Source organism: Microcebus murinus, chromosome 23 (genome assembly GCF_040939455.1).
Source record: "Microcebus murinus isolate Inina chromosome 23, M.murinus_Inina_mat1.0, whole genome shotgun sequence".
Lineage (NCBI taxonomy): Eukaryota > Metazoa > Chordata > Mammalia > Primates > Cheirogaleidae > Microcebus > Microcebus murinus.
In genome coordinates this window covers 26,312,091-26,324,234 of record NC_134126.1, presented here as the reverse complement: position 1 = coordinate 26,324,234, position 12,144 = coordinate 26,312,091, and the positions used below count along the sequence as shown (strand labels likewise).

The 12,144-nt window shown below is 53.2% G+C and overlaps 1 protein-coding gene across 1 annotated transcript in view; it reads right to left on the bottom strand.

Annotated features, from left to right (window-relative positions):
- The window catches only part of PLXNA2 (plexin A2), a 208,407-nt gene that overhangs the window by 171,270 nt on the left and 24,993 nt on the right, over positions 1 to 12,144 (bottom strand). Inside the window, exons 2-3 of the mRNA XM_012758763.3 lie at positions 10,737 to 12,004; positions 4,722 to 4,904 (exon numbers count right to left, since the gene is read on the bottom strand). Of these exons, the coding sequence (XP_012614217.2) occupies positions 4,722 to 4,904; positions 10,737 to 11,969 (1,416 nt within the window). The 5' untranslated portion in view covers positions 11,970 to 12,004. The remainder of the gene's footprint in view (positions 1 to 4,721; positions 4,905 to 10,736; positions 12,005 to 12,144) is intronic.

Sequence of the window (12,144 nt, the reverse complement as noted above, 5' to 3'; positions counted from 1 at the left end):
AGGCGAGGGTTCCAGTGGGGATGGAGAACACGGGGCCCGTAGCTCCTGCTGCTCTTTAAGCCCCCAGGGCCGAGGGACTAGCCGGTCAAGGCAGAACCCTACCACCCTCCAGCTTCTTAGAGGAGCCCTGCAGGGGCGTGAAACCAGGGCCGAGGCAGCGGTTTTAGCAGCTGCAAATGGAGGGAAGAAATCAGAAGAACTTGACCCTGAACCTCGAGACAGTCCTTCCTCGCCTCGTCCTGGCACCCTTCACCTGCCCAGCCTGACCCTTCCCTCCTGTGTCCTATGCTTGAATTGTCCCCTTGACTCCTCCCTGAAACCTGGAAAGTTGTCCCTAATGGGATTCCAATGGCCGTCACCACTCTGCCACCCTGTGCCTGGGTGTTCGCTCCTAGTCCTCGTCACCTGGACTCCCACCGCCTGCCCCCAACCCGGAGGGACGGCCTCACAGTCAACTACGCCCAGGCCCCAGAGGACTCTGCTTTCCTCGTGCACATCTTGCCCCAGGCCCACCTGCCCTGTCCTTGCCAAGCCCCTTCCACTTGACCCCGAGAGGCTTTCAGCTCTGCCCAGGGCAGGCTCCAGCCCAGCCTGCACTCCGAAGCCCACACCAGGACCACGGCTTCCCTCTTTCCACTCCTCCTCTCTGCCCCTCCCTGCCCTCCTGTATCCCAGGTGCTGCTGAAGGAGCCAGGAAGCGGCGGCAGCATCGCTGCAAAGATCACGTGATTCAGTGCAAGAGTCTGCCCCACGGCATCCCTGAGCGGTGACCTTCAGTCTCTGCTTGCATATCTCCCCTGACGGGGAGCTCATTCCCTCTGGAGTCAGCTCTTTCCACCTGGGGACAGTTTGGCTGTAAGGAACTTCTTCCCTTTATCAAGAGGAAAGCTGCTTTGCTCTAACACCTACCCGCTGGCCTTATTCTGCCCTCTGGGGCCGCAATGATGATGTCTAATTCATCGTCCGGAGCTTAAAGGCTGAACATGCAGATTGTGAGACCAGATAATTAAGGTTTAAGCCCTGGCGCTGCCAGTTACTTGCCATGTGACTTTGGACAAAGCTGTTTTTTTTTTTTTTAACCTTTCTTGGCCTCCATTTCCTCATCTGTAAAATGGAGGTGATGATAGTACCTACCTTATAAGTGTTACATAAGAGATGAAGGGAGTTAATAGATACAAAGCTCTTAAAATAGTACCTGGCACCTAATAAGTACTCGGTAAACTGCATCATCTGCAGAGAGCTGTGGTATGTCCTGCTTTATTCACTCTTTTTTTCCTTGGGTTAACATCCTTTTAAAAATATCCTTCACAAAGCATGATTCCCACATCCTGCCAGCTCTTGTTTATCTGGCACATTCGTTTGCTCAACACCCTCTTGCGATGTTATCATCGCCAGCGTAAAGCGAAGCTACTGCTTCTCACCACCTGGAAGCTGTTCTCCCGTTACTGTGGTGAAGACTAACTTGGCTGAAGCTGCATCACATAGTTGGCTCACGTTGACCCTGTGGTCAGCTAAGACCCCGAGATCCTTTTCACCTCGTGCCCTCGGGGCTTCGGGACTCACAGGGCTCTAGACCTCACCTTCTACCTGTCCAAGTCTTCCACGCTTCTCTGCGCACGGTAGACCTTCCTTGCATGTGCGTTGCACCTTCTCAAGGTCTTAAATGCTCTTCTCCCTCACCCCCAACTCATCAGCTCATCAGCCTTTAGGCAGACCCTGGCAATCTTCCTTCTCAATAAAGCCTCGCAGATGGATCACCCTACGGTTGCTGGTTTTGCTTGAACTGTTCCATCCTTACGCTGAATCCCTGCCTATCTTCTTACCACTGGTGGTGCACCGGCCCTTGGCCTATGCGAGCATTGCACATGTTGGTTCTGAGGTCTTAACCTCACTGCCTGTTCCTTCCACATGTTGGTGGCTCAGAGAGCCGTGGCCTTGTATATGGTGTTCTCTGTGCATCTTGCAGAGAGCAGCGTATGAGTCTGGGACAACGCACACGAGAGCACCCTGTGGTCATGCCACTTCTAGCGAGTCTCTGCTTCCTCCCAACTTCCCCACACAGGGACATCCTGTTCCTGCAGGCCGCGGTGCATGAGGGCTGGACAGTCTGACAGACGCCTGGCCGGGCAGGGAAGAAGTGAGTAGTTCTGATGCACCGGGCTTCCCCCCCCCTCTCCAGACTCTTAGCTATTTTTTTTTTTTTTCTTTATTTTCCTTCCTGTGTTGAAAGAGCTATGGGGCCTGGACTATGGTAGGGTTTCCTGGGGACATTCCATAAATTCCTCCTGGGCTGTTTCCCTGGAGAGGGATGGGGACAAGCTGGTGGGTAGATGGGAGGCCAGTGGGAGCCCGGGTGTGACTGTCAGGTACCTCAAAGGCGTGTGGGTGGAAAGGAAGGGTGAGTTGCACAGAGGAGGAAGGGGGTGTGTGATGAGCTCACACAGCAGCCACAGAAAGGCCAGGCGGAGAGTGAGGAGGAGCAGGTCGCAACAAGCCGTCGGCGGCCTCGCCCCAGCCTTGCCCTCGAACCCGCTGACTTGCCTCTATAGCGACTAATCCGCTGGGGCTCTACCAGGGTCTGGAGCGCCTGGCCAATCAGATGTGGGACTTGGAAAGGTGCCCAGTCCCTTGTGGGTGTGCTGTGTGAGCTGCACAGGATAGGGAGAAGGTCATCTCAAGGTCCCTTTGAGACCTGCCGGGTCACTCTTCCTTTATCCATTCCTTACCCATCCATGCAAGCCAACGTGGATTCCTTATTTCAGACCTAGGGCTGCAGAGTGCGGAGGCGCTAGCTAGCCCCTGGCTGAACTCCGTGGCAAGCCTGGACCTGAGGACGGTTCTTAGCTTCCAACTCTGGGCTCCATAGCTGTGTCTTTATATAAAGGAGCTACCGCACTGGGTGTCAGGACAAGAAGCAACTTATCCCAGATCTCTATGCTTTGGGCAAGTGACTCTTCTTCTCTGGGCCTCAGTTTCCCTGCCGAATAATAGATGATCTCCAAGGTTCCCTAGAGAATGGTTCTTGTTTCCAGCACAGTCTTGGGGCCTATTCCATGAGCGAACATTGGTGAAGGGATTAAGGAGGAGGAAGGGAGTACACACACAGAGAGCATGGCCCCTGCCTTGAATAGGACTTTCAGGAGACTAAAGGAGACAGAGTTACACACATGATCCAGGAGGTGGGGACAGGGACAGGGGAAGGTGCTGAGTACCAGCCTTTCTGTGGGTGCTGCTGGTCCTTAGGAAGCCTTGGTGCAACTTAGAAAAAGGTGGGTCCCCACAAGCAGATGCATTAGTAAGAGGAGCCCCGCTGGGCGGGTGTCTATACCACAGGACACACGGGATGACAAGGAGAGCTCAGGCTGGATTGCAACCCCCACTAGGTCCTTTGGCCCAATGCCCCTGGGCCAGGCACAACATTGTGCCCAACTGGATGTGGTGGCCCTGGGACCCAGGGCAGATAGGCCACTTTTAAACCTTAGTGGCATCTGGTAGAGCAAGTCCTTCTGTCTGTCTTCCACTTTTGGGAAGCAAAAGCAGGGACCCCAGTCTTTCTCCCTTCCATGTGCTGACCAGCCAAGTCCAGGCCCACAGACCCGGGCAGAGGGGAGCGCCCGGCACAGAAACACATAGGAACCTCTACAGAGAGCAGGAAACGGTTCAACAGCTTTGGTGTAGACAACTGGGAGAGGATTGGAAGGTTCAGCACACCAGGTAAACCCAGAGCAGTTCTCACCTCCTCTGGCAGAATTATTCACAACAGGCAGAGCATGGAAATCCTTCCTGGCAGGGCTACCCTCCTTCCACACTCCCAGATAACATCCCTCCCAAGGCTCTAAGTGGATTAGGAGGACAGGGCTCCGGGGCGATGTCAACATCAAAGAGTGAAAGGCAGCGAGGGCTGGCATGTGCCTTGATCCACAGGTGCTGGGACCAGGGAAAGGTGGCAGCAGGGTACGCTTGGGAAAAGGGGATTAGCTGGGACCGGAAAGCACGGGGCTGCTGTGATCTCACATAATGAACCAGCCTGTGCTCCCCGTCCACACCCTAAGCTCCAGACAAGCAGGTACAAGCTGCTGCTTCAGCCTGCTGCACCAGAGGCCTGTTCCCTCCAGCTGGCAGAGGTGCCCAGGGAGGCAGTGGGTAAAATGTCTACTTCCTGGTGGCGAGGTGGGGAGGGAAGAGCCTGTGATCGCAGGAAGAGGACAGACAGGAGAATGCCTTTCCCAGACACCATCGGAGGAGAGCAGCACCCGCCATCCGTCCCAGCTTCTCAGACTTGAGACCTGTAATCTGGTCTAACTAACTTCTTTGCATTCGGCACAGACTTTTTTGACCAGTACGATCAACCCTGTGGGTCGTGGGGAAGGATCTGCAATGTGCGCGATTCATACCGTAAACGATCAAAAAATCAGTTCTATGTGATTTAGGAATGAAGAGTGAATTTTTTTCCCCTTATGCATATGCGCCTTCCCAATTCCTTGAAGTTTGGGCTTATTGACAAAGGCTTGCATTCCTGAGATACCCACAGACTGGTGGCGAGAGGAAGCAGAGAGAGGATGAGCCACAAAATGCAACCCTTCCTACCTCTCCATGTCATCCCCCAAGAAAATGAAGAGTGACCTGTAGCAGCTAAATCTCCACCGACAGTTACCTTCCAGAAGGGAATCTCAGCGGAGGAGGCGAATGGCGTCGTGGCATCCAAGCTCACAGACTCTTACCTTTTTCAGCTTGCCGCTCTTAGTCCCCACGAAAACCACGCTGTAGCCGTTGTACACGTAAGAAGCCACAGAGGTCATGCGGTCCCGGCTGGTGGTGTACAGGGTCAGGCCCTCCACTGGAGTCGAGCCTCCGAGCGGCTGGTTGATGTCCAGTCCACAAAAGTTATCATCGATGGGGACGGGCTGCAGGGAAGGGGAGGGAAGTGGGTGAATAGCGGTGGAGGCAGGATGGAACCATCCTACTTGGCCCCTATACTCAACTGCCAGCCCCAGGGCACCAGGCCTCGGAGAGGCACAGACATGGGGCTCGGGGGTCTTCACCGTGCTGCAGACAAAAACTCTTCACCAATTGACCCTCCAATCCCATACTGGCTCCTATGAACCCAGATGAAGGAGCAAGCAGCATTCTTCCACTCACCTGGAGTACCTGCCTCCACCTGCCTGCTAGGAAAACCAGGGTCAGTTTGTACAGCTAATAGCTTGAACTAATTTTCTAGTTACTTTAATGTCCCTGTGGACCATGCCATTCTATGCGGATCTTCCTATTTTAGACCAGGGTTCCCTCAGTTGATATTCACTCTAGAGGCATCATCGCGGGATTTCCACCAGCCCGGAGAGGGTTTCTTGTTTGTTTCTTCGGCTGCAGTGTCTCCCTTTGGGCACAAGGCATTTTAAGCCATTCAACCATTCACTTCTATCTACCACATTGGGAACGGATTGGACAGTACTTTATACTTTAAAAGAGTTAGTTAACAGACATGTGCCTCAGTTTCTTCATTTGGAATAATATCTGCCCACTTTTCTTATAAAATTACGGAGGAGCCAATGAAATAAAGCTTGTAAAAGAGTTTTGTTAAGTTGTACAACTATTTCCACTATTGTACGTTATAGGTCTTCAACAGTGTTTGGGTAAATATAATCAAGAGGAAATTTGGGAGTTGTCATCCTTCCCGTTACCAGCATTTGGAGGAGAGTGGCGGTGTGCCCATATAGAGTACCCCAGGAGAGACTGGGGTATCTTTGAACGGAGAGCACATGAGCAAGTGAAAAAAACCTGCTGGTCAGAAAGTAGGAAGACCTGGACCCCACTCTCTGTTCTATTGCTAATGGGCTGGGCAAACTCAGACCAGTAGAATCTTCTTTGGGAGCTATTGAAGAAAATGTTAACTGGATGATTTCTAAGATCTCATTCAGTTAAAAAAAAAAAGAGCAAGACAGACAGACAGACAGACAGACAGAGGCTGCATGCTCCTGAGGCAGGGGCTGCAGAGGGGATCAGGCTGGGCTGGGACGGGTGCTCGGAGATGCCCCAGTGGATTGCACAGCACCGAATCCTGGGGTAAAGGCTGAGGGATCTGGGCCAGAAAGAACCCCGAGCCCTGTGGCGGCTGCTCCTTCTGGGTCTGGAAAGGCATCCCAGAGGAGGAGGGAAGTGGCCGTGGGAAGCACAGAAAGCATCAGAGAAGCCTGGCCCCTGCTCCCCCAACCCCCTCTTCTCGCCCTCACCAGGGAGGAGCAGGCTGATGCATCACCACGCGTCGACAGCCTCATTTCTTTGGAATCGTTGGCTTATTGGCTATGGCATGTGAGTTTTTTTTTTTTTAAACCAGGGACTTCCCTTCCATTCCCTTCTCAGTTTCAAAGGGAATACAGACTCATCTCTTGTGATTCCTTAGTGTTTCGTAGAGAGCTGCTGTTCCTGCTACTATTGGGAATGATGGTGCTGCACTTTGTGTGTGTGTGTGTGCACTTGTGTGTGTGTGTGTATGTGTGTGTGTGTTTGTATTTGTTAGGAAAGGAAAGCAATATCAAGGTTAAGGATGACCCTTGAACTCTGGCTAACACGGAGCCCCACAGAGCAGAAGGAGCGAGCTTCTCGGGAAGGGGGTGAAGCAGAGGTCTGCTGGCGCCAGCCCATGGGAGAGGGTCGTGCACATCTCTGTAGTCAGTGACATCTCCCTGGTGCCTGCATCAGCCATGGTCGGAGCATGGGCACCACGGGTGGGAATTGGCAAACGCCACAGACCAGGGCTCTCCGCTCCCTCCCTTGCCTGCATAGAACCCGTTACTTCCTAGTGACAAGCACATCGCTGCAGCCAATGATGGGAATTCTTGGATCCCCAGAAAAGAAGGTCAGAGCAATCAGCTATGACTTCCTACATTTCGTACTTCTCGTCCTCCACCCTACACCACACGCGGCAGCTGCCCAGGTAAGACCTGGGTGATGCAGATTTTAGTCCTGTCTCCACCACCATCCAGCTGTGTGACCTCGATGTGCCCTATGGCTTCAGTGAACCTCAGTTTTATGAAGTTTGCTTACTGTAAGGTAAAAGGATTGAGCCAGGTAATCGTCAAGCCTCCTTTCAGCTCTGAGAAGGATGCTTCAGTTTCATTCCCACTTTCTGCGGGACCGGTAAGGCCTCAGAGTCTGGGCACAGGTGTAGCTTTTGAGAAATGATGACAGGAGCAAAAAACCCTTGCTGGTAGTTGTGGATTTTGCTAGATTCTACCTGACTCGAGACTCTCCAGAGCTATAGAGGAAATGGTTTGTTCTGAGCCCGAGCCCTGGGGATTGGCTGGCATTTCTTTTTCTCCTCAATTTCTTTCTCAATATATTGCCAGATATTCCCAAACACCTGATGCCCCTTTACTTTTGCTCAGATGGTGAGAGCTTGTTCTATGGCTTTCCTTAGAGGCAGGATGACTAAACAGAAACAACCCGGGCTTAGAAGTCATGCGGGCAAACTGAATTAAAATCCCTACTTTATCGTGTGTCGTTGTGTTGATTTAAGCAATCTGCTTAGTCTTTGTGAGCCTTTGTTTTTGCATCTGTAAAATGAGGAGGATAATTCATGCCTTATTGGGTCACTGTGAGGAGCAAATGAGATAACATTTAATAACTGCCAAGCACAGCCGTTAGTACAGTGAGTGAGAGTCCCCTTTCCCATCCCTTTTCTGGGGTCAGAGCTCAAATCCTTGATCTGGGATTTCTATGTTATTCCAGAGTCATGTCAAAATCAAGCTCAGGGACCACAGCTTCTCTCATTCAACCTTAATCCCCTCCAAGGCCACCAAAATGTCTCTGGGTCCCCAGGTCCGGGGTCCTTTGGACTCTAAGGTCCCCTTGTGGTCACTGCACCAGTGGTGCAGCACCTGTGGTGCTGAAGTGGGGGCAGGTGAGAGGCTCTCCACTCTGGTCTCACCTCCTGTCACCTCTCTCCTAGTGCCTTTGCTGTCCTTTGGTCACTAGCCCGGGCTTGTCTCTCTGCACCACCACTGGAGCGGAGCAGGGTGTCATCTTCCTCTTTCCTCTGGCTCAGAAGCAGGCAGGAATCAGCAGTTTCCTCCTGACAAGGTCCCCTCTGGATTATGGGAACCAGGCTGGACTCCACACCGGGTTAACCCTTTCATTTCCCTCCACTCCTCCCGGTGGGTTAGGTCCACTGGTCATAGAATTTTAGTGCTGGAAAGAGATTTGGGAATCATCTAGTCTAGCTTCCCTCATGGTATGAAACTGAGATAACTAATAACTGGCTCCTTATTACTGTGATTAATATTAATAATCATTGCTGACCATTTATCGAATGCTTAGTATATTACAAGTTTCATACTAAGCATTTCACATACATTTTCTATTTGATCCTCATAATAACCATGAAAAGAGGGTAATACTGTCTCTATTTTAAAGATGAAAAAATTATAGCTCAGACCAGGTACATAACTTTCCCAAAGTCACATGAGGAGTAAGTGGTGGATCTGATTTTTAATCCCTGTCTGTTGTACTTTAAAGCCTATTGTCCTAACCATTATCCTACCACACCTAGCGGGTGATGACAGGAAGAGAAGCACAGCCCAGGCCTGACCTGTCTTCTTGCTTTGACAAGTGGGTTTTGGTCCCAGTGGCAGGTGCCCTCAGTTTGGGGGACTCAGAAAGCAGCCATATGGGCCTCTTGGTCTCAGATTTTCCCCCAGGCTGCAGATTTTTCCCCAGTCCACAGCACTGTGTTCAGAAAGCTAGTTCAGCACTTGTCACGGTCCCTAACAGTCAACTAAAAATGGTAAGCCTAACATTTCCAGGCATGGGGCTAAGCTCTCTACTTGTTATCTCACCCGATCACCCCATGAGGTAGGCACTATGATTCCCACTTCACAGATGAGAATGCAGAGGTGGTATGTTGCTTCTGAAGCCAGGAAGAAGCAGAGATTTGAACCCTGGTTTTTGTCTCAGAAGCCCAAACCCTTAGACTCTTAGCTACTATATTATGTTGCCAGCTGTTTTTATCTCTCTGTCTCTGTCCCCAGCTATGGACGTAGTGATCGTGTCTCTTTGTGTTTGCATCCCCAGAGCCTAGTGCAGTGCCAGGCACTCAGAAGACCTTCAATGCTCACTTGTTAAATGGATGGAGGGAGGGATGGGTGGATGGATGTATGATGGATGGATAAAGGGAGTGATAAATGAATACATAGAGAGCTGGATGGATAAGTGAATGGATAAAAGATAGAAAAGGGATGGAGGAAAAGATTAAGGGAGAGAAGAAGGAAAGAGGGGGGAATATAGGGAGAGATGGGTGGGTGGATAAATGGATGGGTGGAGGATGGATAAATGGATAAAGGGATGGATGGATGGAGGGGGAGAGAGGGAAGGAGGATGGATGGATGGATGATGGATGGGTGGATAGAAGGATGAAGGTAGGGAAGGGGGAGGAATGGATGAATGGATGGGTGGAGGATGGATAAATGGATAAAGGGATGGATGGATGGAGGGGGAGAGAGGGAAGGAGGATGGATGGATGGATGATGGATGGATGGATAGAAGGATGAAGGTAGAGAAGGGGGAGGGATGGGTGGAGGATGGCTAAATGGATAAAGGGATGGATGAAGGGGGAGAGAGGGAAGGAGGATGGATGGATGGATGGATAGAAGGATGAAGGTAGAGAAGGGGGAGGGATGGGTGGAGGATGGCTAAATGGATAAAGGGATGGATGGAGGGGGAGAGAGGGAAGGAGGATGGATGGATGGATGGATAGAAGGATGAAGGTAGAGAAGGGGGAGGGATGGATGGAGGGATGGGTGGATAGATGGAAGGACGAATGGATTGTGGTGAACACTTTGATGGCAGCACCCTGACCCTCCAGCAGCCGGCAGGACGGCGCTTGCCACTGATTCGCTTGTCTCTGCTGTCCTCAGGTCTGGGTCCTGAGCTCCCCTTCTCCTCTTTTGCCTTTTCCCACTCTCCTGACTCTCCTCCAGTTTTCAATCTATCAGTCAAGGGCAACTCCTTTCTCTCTCATCTGACTTAGATATCCGATGCCTACCTGACCCTTGACTTGGCGTCACGGTGCCCTGCAGCTCTGCACGTAGAAGATCCAGTCCCAGTTACCACTGACTGACCTCGTATGCTACTGCTCTTTCTCTCGAATGCTCTGATCTGGCGGCAGTGGCCTCCTTGCTGTTCCTCGGTCACTCCAGGCATGCCCTGAATTCTTCACACCTGCTGCTCTCTCTCTCTGGGATGCCTTCCCCAGACACTTGCATGGCTCCCCTTCTTCCTGTCCTGTGCTTGCTCAAACCCCACTTTCTCAGTGAGCCGAGCCTCACAGGTGCTGCCTCTCCCCTCCCCCGCTATGTTTTTCTCTACAGCAATTCTCACCATTTGACAGACTGCATGTTTGATGTGTTCTTTTGTCTCGCCTCCCTAATCTGCAAGCTCCGTGAGGGCAGGGAGCTTGGTGGGTTGCATGGTTCACCACTGAAGCCTGCGGTACCTACGGTAGCACCTGGCACGACATAGACACTCAATGCATACATTCGGAATGATGTAATGAATCAACAAACATGTCCCGGGTATCTGGTGTCGGAAAGACCCTGTGTTATTGGTTACCATCTGTTAACATGAACCTGAAAACCTCTTGCATTCCAGGGCCGTGGTGTCTGGGAGCAGGCGTGCCCTGGGGCACGGACAGGAAGGTGGGGACCCGCATCCCGGGCCAGGAGCAGAGGTGCGCGCCTCCTTACCGCCTTGGTGCACTGGACGTCCTTTCCCAGCAGCCAGTTGAGCTCCAGGTTGCCCTCGCCCTGGTAGCAGGACTGCAGGCGCTCCTTGATCTGCAGGTTGACGGCCCGGATGGGGAAGGCACACAGGGCAGAGTCGTCGGGCGGGTGGTGGTACTGCTTCTGCCCTTTGGAGAAGATGGCGAAGAGCACGTCGTCCTGGCCGCTGATGTTGAAGGCCTGGGCCAGGGAGTCCCCCGGCTTGGCCAGGTAGGCAGCCTGCAGGAGGCGGTACTCCACCCCCGCCCGGGTGCAGCCGAACGGCAGGGACACGTACGAGTGGAACTTGGGGTCGTCCTTGCAGAGACGCACGATGCGCGAGGTGTAGAAGAGGTCTCCGGCGGAGTTGATGGCCACCCCCTCGGGGGTCTCGGGCTGCACGGTGAGGAAGTAGACGAAGCCCCCGCTGGCGAAGCCGTAGATGTAGAAGATGTCAAAGTGGGAGACCAGGGCCAGGGTGTCCGAGGGGATCTTGATGAGAGAGGAGACGAAGTCGCTGTGCAGCTCGTAGTCGAGCATGGCTGAGGACTCGGGGTCCCGGGGCAGCTTCCGGCTGGACAGGGTCGGGAAGTAGTCCTGCTTCCCGTCCACGGCGGTGCCGATGAAGAGCTTGCCGTCCCCGCCCTCGGAGCGCACAATCACGCCGTACATGGTGCCCGTCTTGTTGACGCTGGACAGGTAGTGCTCCTTCTTGTGGGACGGCTCCACCAGGATGAAGAGGTCGTCGAGCCGCAGCAGCTTGCAGACGCCCTGGTAGAGGCTGCCGCAGGCCAGCAGCCGGTTCTCGGAGTAGTCGATGATGAGCAGCTTGTTGACGTTGTTGGTGAGGGTCAGCACCTCGCCGCAGGGCTGCACGATGAGCGGCGGGTAGCACGACTTGTTGTCCTCTTCCGGCCCCGTCTTGTGAGCCACCTGGATGGTCAGGTTGCCCGTCAGCTTGTAGACCCGGTTGATGGCCCCCACGTACACGGCCCCCGTGCCTCGGTGGACCGTCAAGTGGTTGAAGGTCCAGTCCCGGTTCTCGGAGTGGAAAGTGCTGAACTGAGGCATGCCGGCCGCCCGGGGGGCCAGCAGCACCCAGACCACCGAGAGCAGGACCACGGACCAGCTGTCAACCTCCGCGGCCCGGGGCCAGGGACCCCTCAGTTCCATCCTGAGAGGGGCGGGGGCGAGGAGACGGCGCCTCTGTGAGCTCATCTGCCCCGCCTTCCTAGGTCGGCCCGCACATGGTTCTGGAAAACACAAAGCAGAGTGGTCAGACGGAAAATCGGTTCCAAGAGGTGCAAAGAGGAATGCTTGACCCAGAGTCCCCATCCCGGCTCAGCTCTGCGAATCTCTTCCTTCTGTGTCTCAGTTTGTCTATTTTTAACAG